The sequence below is a fragment of the Pseudorca crassidens genome, chromosome 16 (assembly GCF_039906515.1).
Source record: "Pseudorca crassidens isolate mPseCra1 chromosome 16, mPseCra1.hap1, whole genome shotgun sequence".
Lineage (NCBI taxonomy): Eukaryota > Metazoa > Chordata > Mammalia > Artiodactyla > Delphinidae > Pseudorca > Pseudorca crassidens.
The window spans coordinates 45,260,073-45,287,276 of NC_090311.1; the positions used below are offsets into that span (position 1 = coordinate 45,260,073).

The window sequence follows — 27,204 nt, forward strand, 5'->3', positions numbered from 1 at the left end:
GGCCGCAGCAGCTCCAGACCAGGCCCCGGCTGCGTGGAGCAGTGGGGACATTCTTCCAAGGTAATGATTAAGCCGAGCACCTGGCAAGCTGGGAAAGTGAGCCCTATTCACACCTCGGCCAGGCTGAGGTGGCCTGGACTGGTTTGGCAAGAGCCCGGAGCTGGTAGCCACAGCCTCCCGCTGCACACAGGCCACCTGGAGCATCTCGGGCCAGAGCTTCTGCTGCCTGCCTTTCTGGGACCCTGCACCATGAAACTGCAGGTGTTCTGGACAGGGCTGGAATACACCTGTCGTCTCCTGGGCATCACCACTGCTGCAGGTAGGAACCCACCCCTCAGCTTCAGTCCTCTGTGTACTGGGCACAGCAGACAGGACTGTCCAAGGGGTGGGAGCCGGCCAGCGAGGGATGGGAAGAAACACCTGGCCACATATTCGTCACTTTCTTTCCCCAAACCCCAGAAACACTGCTCTTCAAGGCAGCAGCAGGTGCAGTGGAGAGAGCCTGGGGCTGGGATCCAGGGGTCTGGTACAGAATCTCTGCTTGGCAACCCACCATCCCTGTGACCTTGGGAACCCTCAGCATCGTCATCTGTGAAATGAGTTGAAAGCGTCTGCCCCACCTCCTTGGGGGCTGTTGGGAGGTGGAGGTGGGAGCTGAAGGTGAAGGTGTAAAGGGCTGGGCAAATGTAAGAATCGGCTGCCTCACTGCACAGTCAAGGGTCACTGGAGTGCATCTTGTTTTCTTCGAACCACAGCCCCACTTCATGGAGAGAGAATTCCCAGCACACGGGGCAGGCTGAGCTAGAGAGCTGGACACAGAGATCCCAGGCTTCCCTTAAAACACCGAGGGTTTGCGGGGAGAAATGGTTCCCCGTGCTGGACTGCTGTTCCTCACCCAGCCTGATCCGGGGGCTGCTCGACTTGCTGGGAAGACAGATGGTTACAGTAGTACCTGCACAGCTGTGACCCTGAGCCCTGCCTGCTCACTTCCCCAGCTCGGACCCAGACCCTAGCCCGAGCCCCGCACGTGGCCAGGATCTGTGTTGGGGAGGTGAGCAGGCAGCATTCTGAGCCGTGGCTCTGGCCCCCACTGTCCCCTGGGGACAGAGAAGAGACACCCACTGACGGTCAAGTCCTTGCCCACCATTACACACAATCTTACGAATGGGTCTTGGAAAATGGGAAATGGCTCCCAGCTCAGACCCAAACAGTGCTGGTTCCTACTCCAGCCCTGCTGCTCACCAATGTGTGACATTGGGAGAGCCACCTGGGCCCTCTGGGATCACGCTTTCTAATCTTTATGATAGAGATAACTGAGTCTGCTAGCCAGGTGTTTTGGAGAGTCGAGGATGCATGAACTGAGCATAGCTAAGTAGAACTGAGGATGTAAACCTTTTGGGAGAAGCCCCAGGACATACTTCAGAGCTCAGTGGGGATCTGTGTCATTCCCTGGGTTCAGGGCCAGCTTCACTGCTATGCTGGCCAGTAGGCTCTTCTAGCAATTAGCCCTGACTTGGCACAGGGAGGCCTGCTGTCAATGGTCTAATACCACCCCTCCTGTTACAAGAAGGAGTACCTAAGTTCAAATAGGGGCAGTGACCTTGCCCAAGGTCATGCTACAGGTCAGAGAGATAGCCAGCCTGGAACCCTGATGGCTGTTTTTGTTTTTTGTTTTTTTGTTTTTTTGTTATTTTGCGGTACGCGGGTCTCTCACCATTGTGGCCTCTCCCGTTGCGGAGCACAGGCTCTGGACGCGCAGGCTCAGCGGCCATGGCTCACGGGCCCAGCCGCTCCGCGGCATGTGGGATCTTCCCGGACTGGGGCACGAACCCGTGTCCCCTGCATCAGCAGGCGGACTCTCAACCACTGCACCACCAGGGAAGCCCTGATGGCTGGATTTTTAAAAAGGCCAGGACTCTGCCCAAAGAGCTCCTTCTTCCCAGGGCAGGAAGCCCCATCCAGTGGGCACCAGGACGGGTCTGGAATTGCTCTGCTGAGGGCCCTGAGTAAATGAACGAGTAGGGGAGCCAGGTCCAGCCTCCATCAGAACCACCTTGTCACCTACATGAGCTCCAAGGTCCCTAAATGCCCATCCTGGGGAAGGGAAGCTAACCCTCAGTAGGGTTTCTGTGTCTGTGTCTGGGGTTTGAGTCCTCATCTACCACCGTTGAGCTTGACTACACCCTGCCCTCCTCTGTGCCTTGGTTTCTAAATATGTAAGATGCACCCCTTTCATCTGTCAGAAATCACAGTGACACTTCCCCCTGCCGCGCTCTGCCCAGAGGGGAGACCTGGCTCCTGTCGGGAAGCTGTTTTAAGAGGTATATAAACTTTTAATGGATTAGCTACAGGCAGTTTAAAAGTCCAATTTATCCCAGCCGGTGGAAGGGTCTGCAGCCACACACACACACACACACACACACACACACACACACACATACACACACACGCTACACACACAAACTTCTCTGAACTACAGCCCTTATCTCCGTGCAGAGGGCCACTGTTAATGCAGAAGACGGTCCTCTCCCTTGATCTTGATATAGGATCCAGGCTAAATATAGGCCGCTATATTGCCTTCTAATGGCCAGGCTTTCCAATAATTGTGTTTGGGCTTTCTAGAGTGCTGGGAGCAGGTGGGAAGCTAGAAAGAGGGGCTTTAGTCATCTTGGGAAACTCTCGAGTTTCTTTCAGCGTCACTGAACTGCTGGCCTATTTCCAATGTGTAAGATTTGCAAATTCCTTATTCTCTTAAGCCTCTTTTTTGTTGAAATCCTCTGTTAAGAAGTCCAGACCTCATTTATAGGGGCATTGCTGCTAGAGAGGAAATCAGACTTGAGACAGAGGCTGTCACTTTGCAGAAACTCTGGGAGACCTAAGGTAGCCCTGGTCTGCCTGTGGGGAGGAGTGTGGGTTGCCTAGAAACTAGGAAAAGCGTGTGACCCAAGGTCACCCAGAGTGTCACCTGCAGGGACCAGGCAGCTCCTGATCCAGCAGCCCCTTCCTGGTTTCCCTTTCCCTCTGCAGATGGATCTGAGGCTGTCAGCAGCTCTAAAGGCGCCAGGACCTGGGGACATGCACCAGGATGGCAAGGCCCAGCGGCTGTGGCCGAAGCACAGCTCACCTCTTCCTCCCCATTCAGCCCTTTTAAATGAAGCTTCATTAGGATGTCCAGTGGTCCCAGGGGTCATTGCTGTCCCACCCCCATGACCAGCCCCACACCATGAGTGGGCGCAGACAGAGCATTGCCACCGCCAAAGAAGGGTAAACAGGCCTTGCAGATTGCCCCCGGGCAGAAGTGTTTTGAAAATTAGAAAATGAGGCAATTCTCTCCCTTTGAAGTCGTAAGCTTCCCAGGTCATCACAGACCCACGCCTCCTTATTTGACTTACACTTGGCTGGTGTCATTCAGTTGTATCCCCTGCCTGGCCATGGAAGGCATCGGGTGTCCCTCTGTTGCTGAGATGTGGCACCAGGAACCACCCAAAGAAAAGACACAACTGGGGAACTGCACTGGAACAGACTGGAAGCACTGCACACCTGCCAGTAAACATGCCGGATCCCTACGTGCCCATCCCTCCAGCAGGTTCTCACTGTGTCCACCTGAAGACAGGGTCATGACATCCGAGTCAGAGACTCAGGCCCCAGGGGAGGCTCAACCCTGTGTTTCATTCTCATTAACTGTCAGGAGGGGGGCACCTGGGAAAATGGGTTTCAACTGAGATGGGAGCGCTGAGGCTCAGGGCGCACTTCCTCCATAAAATTAGAAAGGGGCCTATCCAGCGAGGTTGGTCCCCGTCCTGTGCTTGGAAGGCAGGATTGGCTTCCCTTTGCACCTCTGCTTTCCTCCTTATCCCCCAGAGTGAATCTCCATGAACTTCCTCCCCAGTCCTCAGCCCCTGCCCCAAGCCTGCAGAGAGAGGGTGGGAAGAGCTCCCTGTGTCAGGGTAGATGCCACACCTTGAAGGCCCTCCAGATCTGGGCTGGGGTACGGAGGGAGGTGAGGAGATTCATTTCCCTGGGCCTTGACCCTGGAGAGAAAGCCCTCTCCTCACTGCTGTGTCCTTGCACAAGGACAGGCCTGGGCTTCCCGCAAAGAGGAACTGCTGAGGAAATGTCTCTGGGCCCTGTGGGGAGGCCTCTCAACTTTCCTCAGAGCAAAACTCACTCAAGCTTCTCGGGGGCGTTTTTTCACTCTTCCAGCCTCTGCTCTTGATGTAACAGCTGCTCATGAACATTATTACCTGAGTATCTATCGTGACCCTAGCTCAGGGCTACATGTTTTAAATGAAGTATTTCGTTTCATCCTCATAACTACCCTTTATTTTTTTAACATTTTTATTGGAGTATAATTGCTTTACAATGGTGTGTTAGTTTCTGCTTTACAACAAAGTGAATCAGTTATACATATACACATGTTCCCATATCTCTTCCCTCTTACGTCTCCCTCCCTCCCTCCCACCCTCCCTATCCCACCCCTGTAGGTGGTCACAAAGCACCCAGCTGATCTCCCTGTGCTATGTGGCTGCTTCCCACTAGCTATCTACCTTACGTTTGGCAGTGTATATATGTCCATGCCACTCTCTCACTTCGTCCCAGCTTGCCCTTCCCCCTCCCCATATCCTCAAGTCCATTCTCCAGTAGGTCTGTGTCTTTATTCCCATCTTACCCCTAGGTTCTTCATGACCTTTTTTTTTTTTATAACTACCCTTTGAAGCACCATCACACTCATCCTCGTCCCCATTGCACTTGCGGGGGAACTGAGGGCTGGTTGGTGAAGTACCTGGTTCAAAGTCTCACGCTCAGGAAGCAAAGAGGCAAGATTTCCATTGATGACTATCTACTCCTGAGACCCTACTCTTCATCAGCACGCCTTCCGCCTAAATCAGGCCAAAGGACGTGTCTTTCTATGTCTTGGCGAAATGATGGGATGCAGAATGCAAGACGCACAGAGGGTACCAAAGAGGCTGGCTGAGGCCACCCTATCTGTCTAGTGCCCCCACCATCGGTCAGTCCTGACCATGCACAGCCTCAGGCAGGTGAGGCCATGGTGAGAGTGGACATAGTTACACTGAAGCAAAGGAGGGATTGACCAGACACTTCCTAAATCTAAAGACACTGATATTCTTCTTATCTGCAATATTATATGATCTTTTCTTATTGAATGAAATTTCTTTAAATTCTAGAGTGCTTTACAACTTTCAAAAGTTTCACACACATGATTTCATATAATCCCATAATAACCCTTTTTTTTCCTTTCCCCCTACTCCTATATTGCCCTTCTCCCCTTCCATCTCCCCACTGGTAACCACTAGTTTGTTCTCTAAAGCTGTAAAGTCACTGATATTTGATCCAACTGCTAATTCTCTGTCTGTGAATGATTGCCAAGCATGCTTTGACTGGCACCACCACGACCATCTCCAGCCAAACCCACACCTGGACCTCATCTGGGGACAGACAAATCTGCACAAATTTCCAGAAGGAATTATCGCAGTAGGACCTTCCATGTATGGGTCCAGAGGTACATGACTGACAACTTGCTGTAAAGCCATTATCTTGCTGCAGCCCTACCAGTACCTGTGAGGGCCGAGTGCTGAGCTAAATCCCATTTTACAGATGAGGAAACTGAGGCTCAGAATGTTTAGGTAGTTTGGGAGAAGTTACACAGCCAGTAAACAGCAGATCTGGTGTTGGAGCCCCAGTCTGCCCACTCACAGGGCAGTGATGCAGCGGAACATCTGAGGGCTGTCGGCACACAGCTCCCAAGAGAAGGGCACCACTCAGCCAATGAGGACAGGAGCCGGGCTTCAGACAAAGCCATTTTAAGCAAGTCCTGCTTGCCAGAAATCAATTACTTTCGATCAACCTGGGATCACTTAGGAGTTTTGCTTTGTTCCAGGTTTTTGACCCATTCACCTCTTCTCTACATAAAGGACAGAGCCACATTCCTGACAGCCCCATTCCTTGCCACATTCCATTCAAATGCAGGCTTATTAATATAGTCTAGGATAAAAGAAGCATTTAAACCCAGATGTTCTCATTATTATTTAAAGAGTACAACAAATGCATTGTTTGACTTTAGCCCCATTCAAAGCCTTCAAAAGAAAAAAGAGAGAGAATGCTTCTGAGGCAATCGTCTTGGGCCTTCCTTGCTAATTTCCAGCCTTCTTAAATGTATATCTCAGTGACCACCTCCTGCCATCTCAGGAAGCTTCGTGCACTCCAACACGTCCACAGGTGGGTTTATTACCAGGCAAGAACGAATTGTTTTCAGATCCTGTGAGTGGATGTGGACTGTTTTCCAGTCTGATTGTCCCAATGGGCAAATGAAATACCCCCACCTTAGTTCCACCCTCTTACCACTGGAAGATAATATAATTTACTTCAAGCAGTTCTTTCTTTACTTATTTGTGCCTGTGTCCTCCTTCTTAGATTTAGAACAAAAAATCTGGATCTCCACCTAGGATTCATTTATCTGACAAACATTGGCTGAGCCCCCACTTTGTGCGATGTAGACACATAGATTAGGATGGTATGACCTCTAACCTAGAGGAGCGCATGAGGTGACCAGGGAGACAAGCTAGTAAATACATATTGCAGTGCCAAACACTGCAGCCTAGTGTTTGAGAGGGTGAATTTGTGTCCTTCTCTACCACTTAGTAGATGTGTGACCTTAGGCATGTCAGCTAATCACTTTAAATGTCAGTTTTCTCATCTATGAAATGGGAATAACAAGTGCATCTGAGCTCTGGGAACGTGAGCATTCAATGAAACAATGACTAAAGCAGCAAACTTCATGGCACCTAGATTCTCACTCAGCGCTGGTTAATTTTAGACGAACGTGCAGGACACAGGGATGGCACAGTGTGAGTAATGAGACCTTCTTGCAGGATGGAAAAAGAAGAAAGATCAGAGGAAAGGAACAAGCTAACATATGACCCTGGAGGCTGGAAGGGGAGGAAGGGGCTAGACTATGAAAGGTCTTAACGCTGAGTAACATTTTTCTTCACATTTTGTGCTTGGGTCATTAAGATCATCCCACAGCACATTAGTTATTTCTGCATCACATGTAGTGATGAAACCAGAAGAAAGATGGTAGCCTCATTTAATTTTTCATGGGCTGACAGTTCTTTTAAGATTTTTCTTTAGCTCTGTGCAACCATCTGAAGAGGGCTGTTATCAAAAAAGAATGTAGTCAGGAACAAATGGCTGATGCTGGGGAGATGGAGCCCTCCTGGGGCTTTCCCCTGAGCCTTCCTAGCTTGCCATAGGCTAGGTAAAGGTCGGATAAAGAAACATGTAGAGACATGGATGGACCTAGAGACTGTCATACAGAGTGAAGTAAGTCAGAAAGAGAAAAACAAACACCGTATATTAACGCATATATGTGGAATCTGAAAAAAATGAGTATAGATGGTCTCATTTACAAAGCAGAAATAGAGACACAGATGTGGAGAACAAACGTATGGATACCAAGGGGGAAAAGGAGAGGGAGTGGGAAGAATTGGAAGATTGGGATTGACATATACACACTCTTGATACTATGTATAAAATAGATTGCTAATGAGAACCTACTGTATAGCACAGGGAACTCTACTCAGTGCTCTGTGGTGACCTAAATAAGAAGGAAATCCAAAAAAGAGGGCATATATGTACACATATAGCTGATTCACTTTGCTGTACAGTATACACTAACACGATATTGTAAAGCAACTATACTCCAATAAAAAAAAAAAAAGAAAGAAAGAAACATGGTATGTGTAGCACGGAGAGAGACCATTTGGAGGCACGGTCATTGTTTTCTAGTGCCGGGAAAGCTGCCATGTGGAGGAGTGAGCAGATACATTCTCTTTAAATGCAAGAAAGAATAAGAATCAAATATTTCAGCCAAATACTGTGACCTGAAATCAAGACCTAGAAGAAATTTCCCCTTGTGGGTCTCTGCAAGAAGGATGCTGTTCTGCCTGAGGGTCAATATCCTCGATGGCATCAGCAAAGGTCTGCAGAGTCCCTCCACGTAAACGATGTCATCAGCAAAAGGTGGTGTATTGGCCCAGATGGTTTCATAACCTTGAATTTTATAACCTTGAAGGAAGAAATAATATCTATGCCACACATCCTTTCCAGAAACTTGAAAAGGAGGGAGTACTTCTCAAGTCATTCTATGAACTATCATTATAGTGATACCAAAACTAGAAAAAGGCATGATGAGAAAAGAAAACTATAGACTAAGACCCCTCATCAACATAAATGTAAAAATTCTAAAAGTTCTGACAAATCAAATTAAAATATATAAAAATATAATATACATAACCAAGTACAGTTTATCCCAGAAATGTAAGGTTGCTTTAATATTCCAAAATCAATTTATGTAATTGACCATATTAACAACTAAAAACGAAAAGCTATATTATTATCTAAATAGATAGTGTTTCCCTGGGAGTGGACGGAAGCATTGGAAGGTAAGATTACAAGGATATAAGGAAACTTTTGGGGTGATAAATATGTTCACTATCTTGACTGGAGTGATGGTTTTCCTGGTATACACACATGTCAATACTTACCAAATTGCACATTTTAAATATGTGCAGTTTGTTGCATGTCAATTATACCTCAATAAAGCTGTTTTTAATAGTGGATGTGTCAGTTATCTATTGCCAGAATAATGCTGTGTAACAACTGCAAAACCTTAGTGGCATAGAGTAATAAGCTTTTATCATTCACACATCTGGGCGAGTAGGTTAGGCATCTCTGCTGACGTAGGCTGGGTGTACTCACCTATCTGAGGGTCAGACAGCTGTTGGTTTGTCTAGACTGGCCTTGGCTGGGATGATAAGGTCCCTTGTGCTCCAGCAGGCTGGCCTGGCCATGTGCCCATGATAATGGCAGAGGCGTGAGAAAGCAGGTCCAGTTCACAAGCCCGTTTCCCATCTGTGCTTGCCTGGTACCTGATAACATCCTGTTGTCCAAAGCAAGTCACATTGCTGAGCCCAGATTCAAGGGAAGCGGGAACAGACTTCTCTTCAGTGCAAGGGACTGCAAAGTCATATAACAAAGGGTGTGGATACCAAGGGGGTGAAGGCTTGCAGGGCCATCATTGCAATCTATCACAGGCACTTTGGCCAATCTACAAGGCCAAACAAATTAGTCCTCTTGGATGGTCTACTATAGTCGATAGTAGAGAATCCAGTAGAGAATGAGGACTCTCTCACCTTCAGGAAATTCTCTCTAAGCAGGCTTGTGAGTGGGTTGGAGGGCACTGAGGGCCACCCTATACTCTAAATTCTCTTCTAACTGAATATCTAGAATTTTCTTCTATAAAATCTTGGCCTTTTCTCATAGCGTCTCTGAACCCTGGCTCATAGGTATCCCCTGAATGGCTCTCAACACACTGGTAAACTTCCCTGCCAGGCTTAGCATCTGCCACAACTTCTCCTGAGTTAAGAAACCTGCAGCTACTACTTTATTGTCTCATTGGATTCTTAGCAACTAGTTCCAACACCTCTGTGTTCTTAGAAATGGTGCAAACCTAGCCTTCGCGTCTACAGTCAGCTGTGACCCCCTTTGAACCATCCCCAGCCATTGTCATCAGATCAGTGTGTCCCTACCTGAGATGTCCCTACAGACACTAAGACCAGTAGGAGATATGCCATAGCTGAGGATGAAGAAAAGCAATAAATACGACGTGGGGAGTTATGAGGTGCCCTTAGCAGCAGTGAATATGACATACTCACCCAGCTCCCCAGTCATCCAGGGCCAAGACCACTGCCTGGCATGGAAAGCCAGTTAGCGTGGCCTCTAGTGACCTCTGTGAAGTGTCCTATGTTGCCACCAGGGCACTGCACTGAATGCAAGACAGGTGTCAAAACTCAACCCAGTGATGGAGTCAGAACAGATAAGCTACAGCCAACCATGACATTGGCCCTGAGGCAAAGGTAGCACGAGGCCAGAAGCCTTGGAGATAGCCCTTTAGCCATTAGTACCACAGACAGGCCCCATCCTCAGGAGCACACAGCCCCTTAGCAGGCTGCACAGAGGGGCTTAACACACGAGATGTACCGGTAGATGGGGCTTTGGGCCACTTGTATCAATCAGGCCTGCAGAAGGGACCCGAGACAGGAAAATCAATGAACAACATCAATACATAGAGAAGAGCTCTTGAGCCACAATAAAAACATGTATTAATGGAAGGAAAGGATAAGAATAAACCCTCCCCTTCCCCTGAGACTACTGATGGGAACAACCTGCCTCTCCTAATAACTCCATTAGCCACCATCTACGTTCGCACAACTCTCTATAATTTACTAAGCCTGAGGCTCCTAGTCAGTTATGCGTGTTGTATCATCCCCATTTTTCTGGAATAGGAAGCAAGGAAGGGAGTTATCGTTTGCTTGAGGAGCCAGGACTCTGCTTTTCTGATCAAGTCGCATGTTCTCTGTCACAGCACTGCACGCCCATAGCTTTCATCGACCCACACTCTGGACCAGAGCCTCAGGATGCCCGAAAGATGCTCCGGTGTGTGCCTGGCCCAGGCCTGCACCACAGGTCCAGAATCTCTGATCCCTGCTAAGTCTGAACTATAACCAACAGCTCAGGAAGGCAGCTCAGAAGAAAGCCCTGGCCTCTGGGAGAAGAAAATACTGTGCTGCGGTTGGACTCGGCCCAGACAGGAGGGAAAGAAACTAGAGGCCAGGGAATAAGACGTAGAGGACAGGCTGGTCCACAGATGCTGGTTTCTAACCAGACGCCAGAAAAGATGCCTCCCTGGAGACAGGGAGGGGAAGTGAGATGGAGGGGTGGGCCAGACTATGCCAGGGTGGGCTTGTAATATGATTCTGTTGGGTTGGGATGAGGGGCAACGTGATCCTAAGGGACAGACAACAGGGAGGGATGGAAGGAGTCTGAGGCCCCTCCGTGGGGGTATAAAAGTAGCCCAGGTGGCTCCGCCCAGCACCCGCACCCCCTGTGGCACAAAGAACAACGCCGCCCAGGATCAAGGCTCTTCTGGGGCAATTCTTTCTTATGGAGAAGTTGTTACAATGAAGCCCTGATTCTGGGGACATGTATGGCATTTGTCCCCCATCTCCATTCTCAATCTCATCTCCTCTGTCCCCGGGCCCAGCTCAGGGCAAGGGCCATAGCGTCATTTGTTGGGGTGAGTGGCTGTTGTAGGCTGGCCCATTTTGCTCAGAGCTAGAGCCCTGTGAAACCACAGAAGACGAGATGGAAGCACAGTCTAGGAATAGCTGTCAGGAGACACCACGGAGCCTGGGCAGGCAGCTGCAGGCAGAAGCTGGGTCGAGGCCACAAGCAGACAGACGGATGAGGGGGACAGAAGCATTGCCTCAACCTCACATGGTCTGCCTCTGAGAGCATGAGCCCCAGAACTGGGAGGATCCAGCAGGGGACCCTTTGGCCTCAGTGTCAAAGGGACTTATGGCCTCCCGTGAGAACCCCCTACAGATCTCCTGGCCTGAGGGGTCATGTCTCTGACTTCACCCCCTTGCCCTCCTCCCCCTACCAAAGGGCATATCTCTATCCCTGGGCTTGCAGAATCCAGCATGTTTACTGTTGGTTGAGAGCTTTTGGAAGAGTGACCCCACTTTCCTTGATGCAAAATGGGCTACCTGGAGGCTGGGAAAGCTGCCCGGGCCAGAGGTAGAGGGAGGAAGGAACTTGTGTGTATGGGCCACGTGACATCTATGAACACAAATCCCAGGTTTTCAGACCTGTTTTTTTTTCTCCAATCCAAGCAACAACTCTAGGAGATACAACGAATTCTCCCCATTCCACAGATGGTAAACCCAGCTCAGATGAATTAAGTACTTATCCACCGTTACCCACACAGAAGTGGGATTTCAACCCAGCTCTCTCTTTTCCCTATTGTTATTCTCATTTTTTAACTGCAAACTGCCTCTAGGGTGTTCCTGAAATGCCCCTTTGACGATTGACCCTCTGTTTCCATCAAAAGACGTCAAAATAGCATTCCATATGCCAAAGGGGTGCAAATCAGGAAAAGGGGCTGAGTTCCCAAGACCCCTTCTTGCCATCTGCTGGTCATCGCCAGAATCCCATGCAAATCTACAAAGATTACGAGGTGGATGAAGGTCCTGCCTTGCCCCAGAAGTGAACAATCGCAAGCAACAACCTTGAGCAGAAGACCCCTTCCCCGGGCCCTGGGTGGGAAGACACTTCCCCGGGCTGGACTGGATTCTTGTACAAAAGATTGGTGATTTCACTGAGCACCGGTGATGTGCTTGGCATTAATTAATTTACTGAATCCTCAGAGAGATTGGCTCAGCTATTAACTGGCAAATGGGAGACCGAAATGCAGGACCTGACCTAGGCATCCATGATTGGTTTGTTTGTTTCTTTGTTTTACTTATACTCCCTGTGCCTCAGTTTCCTCTTCTGTAAAGTGAGGGTAACAGTACTAGGACTGCTATGATGATTACATAAGTTAATAAATGCTTACTGCTGGGAACAGGACAGGAGACACAGTGAAAACTAAATACATGAATATTTGCCTGGATAACACACACACACACACACACACACACACACAGGTCGACAGTGGAAACCAGGAAATGGCCCCATCGCCTGGAGCCAGAAGGCTCAAGTTTGCTCTGTCGGTCCTTTGTTTTCTAGATGTGTCCTTGGGGGAACTATACAAGGTAACTGAGCCTCATTTCCGTCCCTATGAAATGGGGAGTATAGAACTCCCTGTGCTGCGGGGCTGCTGTGAGGAACCAGGACACGTGTGACCGTTGTGTATCAGCCACTGAGTGCTCCACAGGTCACATTAACACTGCAGAGGGGAGTGAGGCTGTGTGGCATCCCTGACTCCTCACCTGGGACAAGCCAGCAAGTGGCTGGGACCTGAAGAGGACAGTGTCCTCCACCGCCCTGGCCCATAAGCACGGGGAGTGCTGGAACCCCCATCGCTAAGAATACATAGGCACCCCCTTCCTCGATGGAAGAGCTCTGTCCCCTTCTTCCTGAAGTACTTCCGCATCCCCCCACGAAGGGAGGGGAGGAGGTGCTGGCACCCGAGTGAACGGCTCCACCCTGCATTTCAGGAGACAGCATTTCCGCAGTGGGCAAAGGGCTCCGGTCACCTGAGCATGGGTGCTTACACAGAGAATCCGCCAGGGAAAAGAGGAGGCATCAGGCCCAGGGAAGCAGCCCCCCGCACGGCAGAGATGAAGGGCCACACACGGGCAGCCGAGAACAGAAGCTCAGTCCCGCCATCTTTGACTCTCTGGGAGGCAGACGAGCTAAAGTCACTGTTCGGCAAATACCAGCGTGGGTCGTCAGAGCCCAGAGACAGAAACGTAGGGTGCGTGGGCTGTAATCAGTTAGGGCCAGAAAGAGGTCTGAGGGGTGGGTCACCACGGCGGGAGGAACATCTGCGTGCTGTCCGTGGAGCGTTTCCATCAGCGGGCGGATGGGTCAGGGCTGCGGCTGGTTGGGTGAAGCCCTGAGAGTCAGGAGACAGCCAGGACCCAGCAAGTCCACACACGTGGGTCCAAGATGGATTTACACGTACAAATGCAAGGTCAGGTACTTGAGCACAGACACCAACTGCCAGGAAGAGATGGGCAGAAAGATGAGGCTGAGCCGCATCTCGTATCCCAGCAAAACCCCAGGGGCTTAATCCGCTCTGGGTCCAAAGTGATGAACCAGGAGTGCGTGATGCAGCCGCCAAGCCAGCAAGTGAAAACGAGGGCACGGAAAGAGCAAGAACCATGATCTGGGCAAAGGGAACACAGGTGGGGGCAGGTCCCATGGCCAAGCTCTAGGGCCCAGAAACACAGCCCACACGGGCCTACAGGATGGTAAGGGCCCTTGAAGCCGCTGCATGTGGAGGACACCGGTGGAGCCCAGGGCTTGGTGGCCTGTCAGTGTGGGCTGTTTCAGGGGCACTAAAGGGTGGCAGCATGACCAACGTGGACAGAGAAGGACAGGCATCTGCTCTGGGAAGACTGGATTAAAAGGCCTCTGGGGTGCTGCATGAAACCCCTCCGGTTTCCAGAGACCAATCCTGAAGCCTCCTTGCTCTCTTGCACCTTCCCAGCTACAGCTCCCTGTGTCACATGGAGAGGAGCCTACCCTGGTCCCCAGTCCCCAGGAGAGGGCTCACTCCATGTCCAAGGAGCCTGCACAAGGCAGTGCCGTGGCTGGAGCACCTGGGCCCACTCTTCCCTCCTCTTCTTCTCCCCTTAGTGTTGATCGGCGTGGGCACTGAGACCTTCCTCCAGGGACAGTTTAAAAGCCTGGCTTTCTACCTGCTGTGAGTATGTGTGCATGTGCCCTCCCTGCCTGTAGGTTCTGTTCCAGCTCACCCCAAGTCCATCTGCTGAGACTCCCCCACAGCATCCCCCCATCCCACACGAGCTCCATTCCGTCCCAAAGGTGAAAGGAGTAGAGGTGGCTTCTGGAATATCCCTTTGTTGGGAAGGACTTTAGCCAGATCATCTTGTAAATCAACCAATTAGCATCCCATCCATCCATCCACCCACCCATCCATCCATACATCTATCCATCCATCCATCTCTTCAATCATGTCTTTATTCAGAAAACAATAACCAAGCTCTTGTTTTAAAGATTGGGGAATCAGTTCAAAGGACTATCTATTTGAGCTCCTCTACATGCCAAGCAGTTAAATGTTTTATTTACCTTATGTCCTTTACCTTTGACAGCATTACAGAAGAAGTGCATATAGTCCGTTTTGCAGATTAAAAAAAAAAAAAAAATTCAGAGGGAGTAAGCAGCTCAGCCCACATCACCAAGCCCATGAACAGCAGGGCCCAGATTCATCCACCTGGGTCCCTTTAAGTGTCTCAGCCTCTGTCCTTTCTCCTCTGCCAGCTGCCTCTACAGACGGCCCCTAGTGGGAAAAAGATCGCTGTGCAGTGGTATCCCAGAGGGATGAGGAGAGCCTGGGGTCCCTGCGGGCTCTACAGCCCAGCTTCTCAGCAGCTCCATCCTAAGGGAGCCTTGGCCTGCCTGCAGGGTCACCAGGCTGCATCCTCTGCCCCCCACCTCCTCCCCTCCATACCCACCCTCATCACGGTGGCCTGGTCTATGTCCTAAGGAGCCCTCCTGCCCCAGGGAGCCTCTTTGGTTTGCTACATGGATCACACCCCATCCACAACCCCGTTCCACCCTTCTGGCCCATCTCCACACTGCCACCTAGAAACCTGGTCCCTCTGTCCACCTTCAAGGGATCCCAGAGCCTCCAGCCCACACTCCTTTGCCATCTTCTGGCCTCCACCTTATTTCTTGTCACTCAACTTACACCCCAGGAGCTTCTGTCTTCTTCTCAGACTCACCCACATCACCTCCCCTCTAAGCCAGTGCTCCATCCTGTAGAGCACACGAGTGCCTTCCCAGCCACTCCGGCATTCCCAAAGCCTGTCATTCCTCCCTGCATTTCACCCTGGAAAGCCTCCCCGAGCCTGGAGCCCCTGCTGGCGGGAAGGGGCTTCTCCTTGCTTCGAAGGGCCTCCACATCTTACTGAGCCTGTGCCTGGCCACGGTGCACTGTCTGCCTCGAATCCAGAAGCAGGGCGGGCCTTCCTCCTCTCCACATGGCTGCCTAGTTCACGCACAAACATCCACTTCGGGTAAGAGGTGGAGGGTATCATCCTACGGAACAGTCCAGATCCATGGCTGGTTAATGCAGACTGTTTTCTACCCAGAACCCTGCCTCTTCCTGACTGCTCCGTCCCTGTCCTGAGGGGACACTCTGCCCATCTGGTCACTCTGTGGTCCAGTCCTAGACGATGTTTCTTCCACCCTCATGACCCCTGCCCCTTACTGTAAACTAGTCTATGTTCTCCACCCATGCCCTGCTCTTACCCCTTGGGATGGGCACCCATTGCCCACCTGGCCCATCCCTCCTGCTACTCACACCCCACTCACTCCGCAAGGGACACCCAAAGGCCCAAATGTCCCTCCCTCCTCTTTTCACTCCTTCTTCCACTTATCCTCCTCCCATACTCACAATCTCCCCCACCCCTGCAGATCTCAGAGTCCTGCCACTGTGTTCTCTCCGTCTACTGGAGCATCTCCCCATAAGACTGTCACTTCCTGCTCTGTGTCACCAGGGCCAAGCAGGGGTCATGGCCGCGAGTAGGCACCAGTAGGAGCTGACCTGTCATTTGTTTTCTCCGGGCTTTTCTCCACTTCTCCTCTACCCCTGCTGCCTCCTGTCTTCCTCCTTCCAAAAAGACCCCTCAGCACCTTCCTCACACTTACCCACAAACGGTGGCTGAAGGGTGCACATGGGTAGCATGGAACCCTGAGCAGAGGCCTTCGTGTGTAGGATGTTGCTACAAGGGCAGGGCTCTCTGCTTGGATTCACTGCCTCATCTGAGTGGCCCAGCATCCCTGGCCTCAAGAGGCACAGCCTCTGTAGCACCAGTTGGGAAGTCTGAATGAGCCACTCTATTCCCAAAGCCTCAGTTTCCCCCTCTGCTCCAGGACATAGAAAAAGGCAATGTCACTTGTTTATCAAAGCACATGCTCTGGGGCTTCCCTGGTGGCGCAGTGGTTGAGAGTCCGCCTGCCGATGCAGGGGACACGGGTTTGTGCCCCGGTCCAGAAAGATCCCACATGCCGCGGAGCGGCTGGGCCCGTGAGCCATGGGCGCTGAGCCTGCGTGTCCGGAGCCTGTGCTCCGCAACGGGAGAGGCCACAACAGTGGGAGTCCCGCGTACCGCAAAAAAAAAAAAAAACACATGCTCTGGTGCGCTTGGTAGGCATACAGACTCTGCAGTCTGAGTGCTGGGTTCGAATCTTGGCCCACTACTGATCAGCTATGTGACCATAAGCAAGGGGCTTGACCTTCCTGTGCCTCAGTTTCCCCAGCTGTAAACTGAGGGTAATCACAGTGATTTAACAAAAATCATTAAATGAATTGGTATTTGTAAAGCCCTTAGAAATGTACGTCATGTATTCATTATGTAAATTAATTATTACCATTTAAAAGCTGAGGAGAAAGAGCTAGGCAGATACTGGGAGGCACAGAGAAAGTGGGAGAAGGTAGAGATTAAGTACTAAATGGTCAGAGGGAGAAAGAGAGAAATAACTAACATTGTCAAACGGACAAGAGAAGAAAGGGGGAGACCTCCAAGAGGCACTAGCCTGTGCAAAGGCCATGTGGCACCTAACAGCTTCATGTAGGGCTTTCAAAGGCGTGCTAAGAAATTTCATTTCTATAGGCCAGTGAGACACTCCAATAAAAAATGTAAGTTCCCCTCCAAAGATTCTGATATATACAGTCTGGGGCTGGTCCAGGAATCTCCAGGAGATTCTGACTGGAGGATCCCCAGACCACACTTGAAGCAGAGGAGCCTTTGAAGCAGTCTGGATGCGGAGGTGTATCAGATTCAGAAGGAGCCCTCGGGCAGCTTGGTGGTGATAGATTGGAGGAACAGAGGCCAAGAGGTGAGGGTCAGGGAGTCAGGGAAGCCAAAAGGGGAAGCTGGTATAAGGATTCAGGGGGCAGTGTCCAATTCAGGCAGTACAGGTGAGACCAGAAAGAATGGGAGTGATTCTCAGGCTGTCTAAGGAACACAGTCAGCCCCTGCTGGTGACTGTTTGGATGATGAGAAGGCAAGGGACCCAGCTTTAACCAGCAGTCGGTGTCAGCCCTGGCGACACTGGGTAGAAGGATGTGCCTGCCGGTGTCCAAGCAACAGTTTAGGGGACAAGTTTGTCTCCGCTGCTGGCCTGCAGCTCCCTCCCCTATCTCTGGGCCCCGGCCCAGCCCAACCCAGCACAGGCCCTGGCGTCCAGGCAGCATCTGGTGCATGTTGACTGGGTGACAAGATTAGGTCAAGAAACTCCTGGTCAGTTGTTCGGCTACACAGAGGCCCAGGAGGCCAAGGCGCTGGGAGAAGACAGCCGAGGGAAGTGAAGGGAGGGTCAGAGGGTACCCGGCCTCCCTCACCTGCCTCCATCACAGGTTTACAGGAGCCGCCGTCTCCGTGAGTGAAGGGGCCTACTTCGTGGCTCAGCTGCTGGCCATCTGCTTCCAGTAAGTAGCCTCCAGAGCGGCCCCACTCCCACCCCCAGCCCCAGACACTCCCAGATGCCTCCACCCATGAGACCACGACCCGGTAGATGTTCTGCTCCCGAAGCAGCCACAGACAGGTTCTCTCTGGACCCTGCCGCGAGCCCCAGCCTGGACATGGGCTCAGGCTCGTGGAGCTCAGTGGTCCCCTTTTCCCTTCTCACAACCAGGGAGCGGACTGACTCATCCATTCAGGGCCTGACCCCACCCAGAGTCCCCCAACAGAGTCCATCCCCATCCTCAACCAGTCACTGTACCCCCCGTCTGAGTCATCTACCACGGGGCGACTACCTCGCGGAAAGCCAGCTTGGAGCAGCCAGAGCTGGGTTTGAGAACTGACTCTGCCTCCTGCTGGGACCCAGGGACAAGTCAGGGCCTGCCTCCATGCCCGTTTGTGAGGCAGGAATGCAGATTTTTCAGAATCTTGGGAAACCACATGGCCACAGAGGCCTATACCTCTGCCCAGTCATGCTCCGTTCATGGAAGCTGTCATCAGGGTGGCCAAGGACTGACCCCTGGCCACAGTTCTCAGAATCTAGACAGTTGGGTCTCTAGGTGGTCAGCTAAAAAGCCAGGCTTCAAATCCAGCTGTCCTGGCATCGTGCAAGGCCGCCCTGAAGGAGCAGGCCTCCCCCATTTCTGCTGAATGTCACTGCTAAAGGACCTTTGCAATTTCTCAGGGCAGGGCAGGGAGGTGCCCCGGGCCTGAAGGGGCATTTTACGGTCTCTGGAGTCCCTCCACTCCCAGCCAGGGTTTGTTACAAAATAATGACCACCAGAGGGCACCAATGAGCCATGGCCGCAGAATGTGGGAGGAGGGCTGTGCTCTGGTCCAACACGTCATCCGCCAGCCCACACCACTCCCCCAAAGCCAGACTGGGCAGGAGGCGGTGTGCAGAGCCCCGCTCCAAGCCAATTCAGAGGATGAAGGAGATGGACCTAAAGGCAAACACTTTCCTCCTTTGCAGCCTGGAGATAGCTCCCCTAAGGAAAACTGCCCAGCATCAGGCCTCTGCCAGGCCCACGTGTGGTCCTTGCATGTCAGTTAACAGAGAAGCCCCCTTGGGACAATGCCATCTCATGCCTAGCCAAGGCTCCTTTGAGTAGGGTGCAGCTGGATTCCAGCCCTCTCACCCATGTGGCCAGGCCCTTTGTGCAGTGCACAACCCTTACAACTGTCCCAGCCAGGTGTCTCCTGTGCTGCACACTTTCTGCACTACACTGTGGACTTCCCAGTGTGCCCCTGAGTCTCCTACTCTTCTCCCCACTGCCTTTGCAGCATCCTGAGAGCATTTACCTTCCTCCCCCCTGGGCCAAACAGGCACGTCTGGGCTGCATTTCACAAAATTGCTGGAGACCCTCTGGAAAGGCTCAGGCAAGGCCCCTAACGGTGGAACCCACAGTGAGGTCTTCAGCCCCTGGGGGTGTTCAACCAGAGGCCACTGCAGGGAACATGGTCATAATAGGACCCAATCCCAGACTCTGATGGCTTTATATATTGCTGGGGCTTTCCTGGGTCGCTGCCTACTCCCTGCCAATCCTGGACTTCCTCCCCCCAGGTGTCAGCCAGGGTCCCTGGCCTACAGAGCAAGGGAGAAGGCCCACTGGCTGGGCTGCTTCCAGAGGTTCCTGGCCTACATGCTGCTCTCTGTGGCCTGCTTCCTCCACCCTGTCCTGGTCTGGCACGTGACCATCCCAGGTAGGAGCTCCAGGAGGTAGTGGAGGCAGGCAGCCCCCACTGCAGGTAGGCTCTGAGCAGAAGGGGCTGCATCCCGCTCTCATGGACCTGCAGTGATGCTGGCTCCAGGGCCCCACTAGCCCCTCTGCCCTTTCTAGCATGAATCATAGGGATGAGGAACTGATCAAGTGGTAGGAAAGTCCCAAGAAGTGCATCTTTCCTATAGGCGTCCAGAGGCTCTACCCACAAGAGCGAACTGACCTTTTCTCCAATGCTTGTGTGTGGTCTGAACGTTCAGAGGGAGCAAGATAGTCACTTCTCCATCCAAACCCTTCTGTGCCTCCTTAGCACCTACCCCTTCAAGTCCAAACTCCTCAGCCTGGTTTGAAAGGCACACCAAATGGGATCCCCAAAGACCCTTGCAACTCCATCTTCTTCTCCCACCCCATTCGCCCTGCTCGTCAGCCCAGGTTCTGATCTCAGAAGCCAGCACTTGATGCTTCCACCTCCTGAGCTTTGACAATGATTTTTTCTGCTAGGACCCTTCTCCCTTCTCCTTAGCTGTGAAAACTGCTCCCCTCCTCACAGCCCATCTAAAAGTGCCAGGAAGCAGACCGCCCTTGGAGATGAGGTGGAAAGGTGGAGCCTCCTCTTCCTTCCTGCTGTTTCTCTTAAAGTACCTGTCGTGGCCTCTCAGGGACACCCCGTGCAGCCTTCACTCCTGAGCAGGACTCAGCTCTGCCGAGGCCACAGCGAGCCACGGCCCCCCACTCCTTAGAGAGCGTGAGATGCATGGGAGGCCCTGGCCCTGGCAGGCGGGACAGCCACCTTCACCCCTTCCTCTGGAAGACAGAGGGGCCTCTGGCCTGGAGGCTGCATGAGGGGCCAGGAGGGGAGCCAACACTGTGCCAGCTGTACCCACAGGGATTTGCCATTTCCTCCATGTTTGTAGGGCAGCGGGCGGTAAAGCGGGATCTCCCCACTCCTGGGAATGGAGGGAAGCCCAGTTCAGCAGTTGGGCCCAGTATCCAGCATAGAGTCCAGGTGTGTCGAAAGCATTGCAGGTCCAGCCCCAACAAACCGCCCCTGAGAGGGAGGCTGAGCGTGGTGATGGGAGGACAGGCGGGCAGCACCAGGATCGGCTGTCAGCAAGAAGGGGGCCTGGGGCACAGGGTCTCCTGGCTAACTGTCAGGGTGAGGGCCCCAGCACAGCACTGGCCCCACTGACATCCCCCGGCCAGGCACCAGGCCTGCCACATGGGTCTGATGTGGGTCTCTGAGGACAAGTCAGGCGTGAGGGCTGCAGCACTGGGGACCTGAGTGTGGCCACACAGGCGTGCCGCAGTGGCCCTCTGGGACGGTGGGCGTGGACAGCCTCTGGCTTTTCTCCAGGACTCGTCCAGCATCCTGACCTCCCAGATCTCTTCCAGGCTCTATGCTCATCATCACTGGCCTGGCCTACTTCCTGCTGAGCAAGCGGAAAAAGAGAAAAGCTGCCGCAGAGGTGCTGGCCCCCCCAGAGCAGTACACGGACCCCTCTGGCAGCGCCGTGAGCACCACCGGCTCTGGGGACACCGAGCAAACGTACACCTTCCATGGGGCCCTCAAGGAGGGGCCTGGCTCCCTCTTCATCCACATGAAGAGCATCCTGAAAGGGACCAGGAAGCCCAACGCCCTCCAGCACCCAGATGCCCTGATGGAGCTGACTCTGGAGCCAGCTGACCCACTGGCCAAGAAGAAGCAGGTGCACTTTGAGGACAGTACGGTCAGAATGATCCCGGACCTGGCCGAAGACCTGAACGATGGGGACAGCGAGCCAGAGGAGGTCACCTCTGATACCGCCCCCATCATCCCTCCCCCCGAGGCCCCGCTCTTCCTATCTTCCCTCGCGGGCACCAGCCTCTTCTGAGCTGCTTGTTCCAGGCTGGGGGATGATCAGCAAGGGGTCTGTATAGATAGACAGCCCTGCCTGGAATTTCCTGATGTCCAGGGGCCCTGCGGGGAGCTCGGGGTCTTCACAGGTCAGTTCTTCAATGGCTGACCAGACATCCCCACGGTAGCTGGGCCTCTGGGACCATCGAGCGACACGACAGGTCCTGCGGAGACCTTGAGGGTGGCTCCAAAGAAGCTCGCACTGCCTCGAACCCTCACAAGTTTCTCTCTCCCAGACATGGAGCGGAGAAATCCTTGTGCTTTCCCCGAAGGAGAACATCGTTCCCACTTCACACAAGGCTGCGTCAGTCCAGAAGCCCTGGGGCTTCTCTTGCTCCTGACACAGGACCCAGCACTCAGCAAGGACTCACGGCCCATCTCATCTCTGATGTAACATTTCAGCTCTGAAAGGCCAGGGATGCTCTGGCAGCTTACACGTCTCAGAGGCAGGTGTAGACTACAGCTACGGGTCCTGAACTCCAACCGAGATGGTTCAGGACGGGAGCAGGGAGAAAAGGCAAGGCTGCGAGCCCTCAGGACGGGAGCAGCGCCGAGCAGTGGGCCGAATTCTCTGCGCGCTCTGGGGCTGGCGCCGGGCAGCAGGAGTCACAGAGCGACTTGAGACAATGCGGCTCTGTGCTCACTGCAGGGAGGGCCAGGCCAGATGAGCAATGCTCGTTCCAGAAGCATCGCTGAGGGCTCCCTACATCCTCACTACATGGGCTCTCAAGATTCCAAGTAGATGATGTAAACTGAAAGAGACTGAAATCTGACAGTCCTCAGCCGTGAATGCCAACACACAGGACAAGGCGCCTGCTGTATGCAGGGACCGCAGAGGCGGTGCCCTGGAGACTCACACAGCACGGAGACATCGCTCTGCCCTGCTTGGTGACTGTTGGGAGGATAGGTGAGAGATCTATATTTGTTGAAAATGGGAGAGAAGGAAGGAAGAGATGGGAAAAGAGGGAAGACAGGAAAGTGGGCAGGCAGCAGGCTAGGTTTCTGCCACGGGACCACGGAAGTGACAGTTAACCCAGAATGAACAAAGAAAGATGAATCAGATACTCAGTGAAGGATGTGCAATATGTATTTCTACAAAGTGTTCTGTGGTCCATGGGATCGTTACAAGGCAGAGCAGACACATTATTCTTCACAGGCAATCTTAATTAATGAGAAATTACAATGCTTCTTCATTCGTGCGTGTGAGCAAACACCAGGGTTCTGTAGAGCAAAACTTAGAGCACATGCTTTAAGGTCTAGATTAGAAACGTGTGCTCATTCTTGTACACTTTTCAACATTCCCTACAAGTTATTTTGCAAATGTATGGAAATAGCCAAGCAGAAGCTTGTATCAGTTTGGTGCCTAAATGCAGCAGGTATCCCAAACAAGTAGACTCCTCCCTGCAATAACCCAGTTCTTCTGTAAAACCAAGTGAGAAAAGACATTCTCACAAGCCTTCAGAGGTGGAAGCAATAGCGCTGTTTCTTTAGCCGCCGCCGAGGAGGAAGTTCAGGGGCTGAGAGTCACAGCTGGGGGAGGATGAGTAATATGGAACATGGGTCTGGGTAGGCGGGGATGGTACCCGATTCCGAATGGGCCAGGTGTCCCAGGCTGGCCTGCAGTGCACAGAAGGAGTCCCACGTGGGGAGGAGCCAGGGTCCCCACCTGTCACATGGAGAGGAGGATACGATGGGCACAGACATCCTCATGGCACAGGCCTCTGGGGAACCCAACGGTCCTGCCCCATTCTCAGCCCGAGTCAGCAGAGCTGGATAGGTGAGTAGGCTGCAGGAAGCAAACTGAGAAGCATAATGTCTGAGCTTTCAGACCCCATTTAATAAACACCTCTGCTATAGCAGCGTTTGGGATGTGTCTTAGAGGTGAGGCGGGCATTGGGAGTTCTGGGTGATATGCGTGTGATTCTGAGACATCTAGGCTTCCTGGTGGCTGCCATCAGTTAAGGGAGTCTGCTGGGTATGCTGCATTAGAGGCTGAGGTGATTATGAGCTTACCTAGGTTAACAAAGTAAAGCTCTTCCACACTCTTATTGCTGACCCCACCCCCTCCCCCGAAAAAAGGGTCTGGGTGAGATCATTCAAGAGACCAGAGCCCTCATCTCTGTCAGTGGACCAGGCAAGAAAGTGGCACCTTCCTCAAAAGCAGGCGACTACCACGTGTCTCCATTTGATTCTCAGCCCAAGACGCTACAACCACATCCTTAGCTACTGCTGTCCCTGCAAACGTGTAATGACACCCATCCTTGCTGAGAAACACAGACTAGAAGGGCTGACCTTGTTGTAGCCCGCCTTCCTTTGTCAGCAGAAGGCAGAGCAGATGTTGCGTAGTCGTAGAACAGAGCTATTGGAAGTAGAGCCCTGGGCTGGGGATCGTTAAATCTGCCCTTAACACGTTGATTGACCTGGGCCAAGCCCCTTCACTTCTCTGGTTTCAGGCTCCCCTAGTAAGTGGGAATAACAACACTTCTCTCAGGATGGGTGCAATGAGCCCTCCAAGAAAGATGGGGAAAGTGCTTTTCAGATTACAAATCACCCAAGTCGGTGTGAGCGCATGTTCCTATTGCTGTGGGGACCTCTCAGTGAGGAAACCCCAAAGTAAGGAAACAGAAAACATCACCAAGGCTTATCTCCAGGGCAAGGCCAATGCGGGTCTCAAATCCAGATCCCAGGGCTCGAGCCTGGAAAGGGTGTAGGTACCACCCTCCAGCTTAGAGAGCCATAGTGGACCGCCAGTCACGGGGAGCCACGCCCTGGCGGGTCACCCAGTGTTCCAATCTCTCTCCCACCAGTCCGAAAGGATCTTTTTAGTTTTTAAAATAACTTGGTTGAGATATAATTCAAGTACCATAAAATTCACCAAAGTGTATAATTGAATGTCCTTTATTATATTCATGATCGACCTCACCACAATCTAAGATCACAACATTTTCATCGCCCCTAAGAAAAGCCTGTTACCCATTAGCAATTATTCCCCACTCCAATCCACTCCTATGCTAAGCAACCACTAATCTACTTTCTGTCTTTATAGATTTTCCTATTCTGGACATTTCATGTCAATCGAATCCTGTATTGTAATATGTGGTCTTTGTGACTTGCTTTATTCACTTAGCATAAAGTTCTCAAGGTTCACCCGTGTTGTAACATGTATCTTTATTTTATTCCTTTTCATGGTTGTATAATAGTCAATTATATGGTTATACTACTTGTGTTTATCTATTCATCTGTTGATGGACGTTTGGGTTGTTTCCATTTTGTGCCTATCATGAATAATGCTGCTATGAACATTTTCATGTACAAGTTTCTGGGTGGACATATATAGTCATTTCCTTGATATCTACTTCGGGGTTGAATTGCTTGGTCAAGTGGTAAATCGGTGTTTACCTTCTTAAGAAACCGCCAGTTTTCCGAAGGGGCTGCACCATTTACCATCAACAGTGTATGAGGGTTCTGATTTCTTCACATCTTCACCAACATTTGTTATTGTCTGACTTTTTTATTATACTCATTCATTAATTATGGTTTTGATATGCATTTCCCTAATGACTAACGGTTTGGGGCAACCTTTCATGTAATTATTGACCATTTATATATCTTGAGAAATGTCCATTCAAATGCTTTGCCCTTTTAAAAAAATTGGTTTATTTGCCCTTCTATTTTGAATTGTAAGGGTTTTTAACATATTCTGGATACTAGACTTTTACCAGTTACATTATTTGCAAATATTTTCTCCCACTCTATGGGTTGCCTCTTCACTTTCTTGATAGAGTCCTTTGAAGCCTTTTCTCTTTCTTGCCTGATTTCCCTAGCTACCACCACCAGTACAACAGTGAATAGAACAAGAGCAGATATCCTTATCTTGTTCCTGATTCTTGGGGAAAGCATTCTTTCACCATTGAATACGATGATACCTAGGTGTTTTGTAGATGTCCTCATGAGGTTGAGGAAGTTTCTTTCTATTTCCACATTGTTGAGTGATCCTATCACGAAAGGTTATTCGATTTGTCAAATGCTTGGGGCAAAACTGTAATGTAAAGTGAACGCTGGAGGGAGAGGGAGCCCCATGTTATTAGCCATCCCTGCCCAGAGTGGAGTGCCTGGAATAATTTCCAAGAGATAGAGCTGAGAGGGAATACGGGAAGGGGTAGTGGTTCAAGCGCCATATACCCTCCCTGTTCTCACCAAGATTTAGTAGATTTTCTTGAATGAATTTTTCTCTGTTTGCTACATGCCCTTAGGACAATTTCCAGAGATTTGAAATAATTGATACTTTTAATTTCCTCCAGTTAAATAGTTGGTTTGCAGGGAGAGTGTCCCCCCAGCTCCTTGCACTGCCAGTCCAGAAGTCTTGCTCCTAATTTTTTGTGCCATGACCATGAAGAAATGGGATGCATTGATGAGAACTTTGACCATCAAGTGCACAAGATGTAGGCTGGAGCCCTAGATCTGCTTTTCACCAGCTATGTGGCCAGAGCTCGTGTAACCCTTCTGAGCCTCCACTTCTCCATTTGTAAAAAAGAAATAATAAAAGTACCTACCTCCAAGAATTGACTGAGAGTCAAATATTATGTTGTCAGTGAAGTAAAGCACCTGGTTGCTGGCAGGGGCTCAGTAAGCATCAGCTCCCTGGCCCTCCTGGTCCTTGAGTGCTCCCTTCTTGGAATGCGGGTGCCTACAGCCATTCTGGAAGCGTTTGCCAGCTCCTTTCTGCAGGCTGCATGTTATTGTCTCGAAGTCCCACCTACCCTTTCAGCTCAGCCTAGAGCCAAAACCTTGCCAATGGTATATATGTCCCGGGAACACACTTGAGCCTCTTTTCCTGGTGTTCTACCCCATTCCACACCTCACTGATCTCTCAAAGGAAACATACTATTTGATATATCCAAATGGGAGAACCTCTTGCACCATCCCCTGCCTGCACAAAATTTCAAGCTTTCTCTGCAAACTGGTCAGTCATCCAGCCTGCACCTTCCCCTCAAAACCCTGGGATAAGCTGGAGATTAGAGCTGCCATCCTGTCGATGGCAGGAAAAACTACTGCTCTTGGGAAACAAAGAGGGCCTGTCCCCTTTGGCTGGCTAGGGGCTGCCCCCATGAGATCTGCCTGGCTGGTTATTTTATCGTCGTCTGGAGAAGAAGGAAAAACTGGTAAGTCAAGACCTTTGCACAGGAGAGAAGTGGAATTCAGAGAAGCCAAGTTTCATTTCAGTGGAACATTATGTTGTGAGTTTCACATTATGATAAGGGTGAAGACACTTTATAAAAAGAAGCTTCCAGGAGGCCAGGAGAATGGTCCCACTGGGCTCTGCTTAGATTTGGGGCCTTGGGTCATTCCTCATATGTAACGTGAGAGAATGAGGTCATCTCTAAGGGTTCTGCCAGCTCCAAGCCTCAGGGATGCCCAGCTGGGCACATTAACAGGGAGTGCGTGCCCAGACTTCAGAACAGGTCCAAGGAAAATCCAATATTGAGTCTAAAGATAGGCTGTGTGGTTTTTG

General features: G+C 51.3%; 1 protein-coding gene across 1 annotated transcript; it reads left to right on the forward strand.

Moving 5' to 3' along the window:
• TMEM72 (transmembrane protein 72) lies at window positions 1-26,232 on the forward strand. Its single transcript, XM_067710184.1, has 5 exons — window positions 1-319; window positions 14,227-14,293; window positions 17,975-18,046; window positions 19,642-19,781; window positions 21,191-26,232. The coding sequence occupies exons 1-5, from the start codon at window positions 64-66 to the stop codon at window positions 21,667-21,669; spliced, it is 1,014 nt and encodes a 337-aa protein (XP_067566285.1). The 5' UTR covers window positions 1-63; the 3' UTR covers window positions 21,670-26,232.
• Window positions 26,233-27,204: the final 972 nt, after the last annotated feature.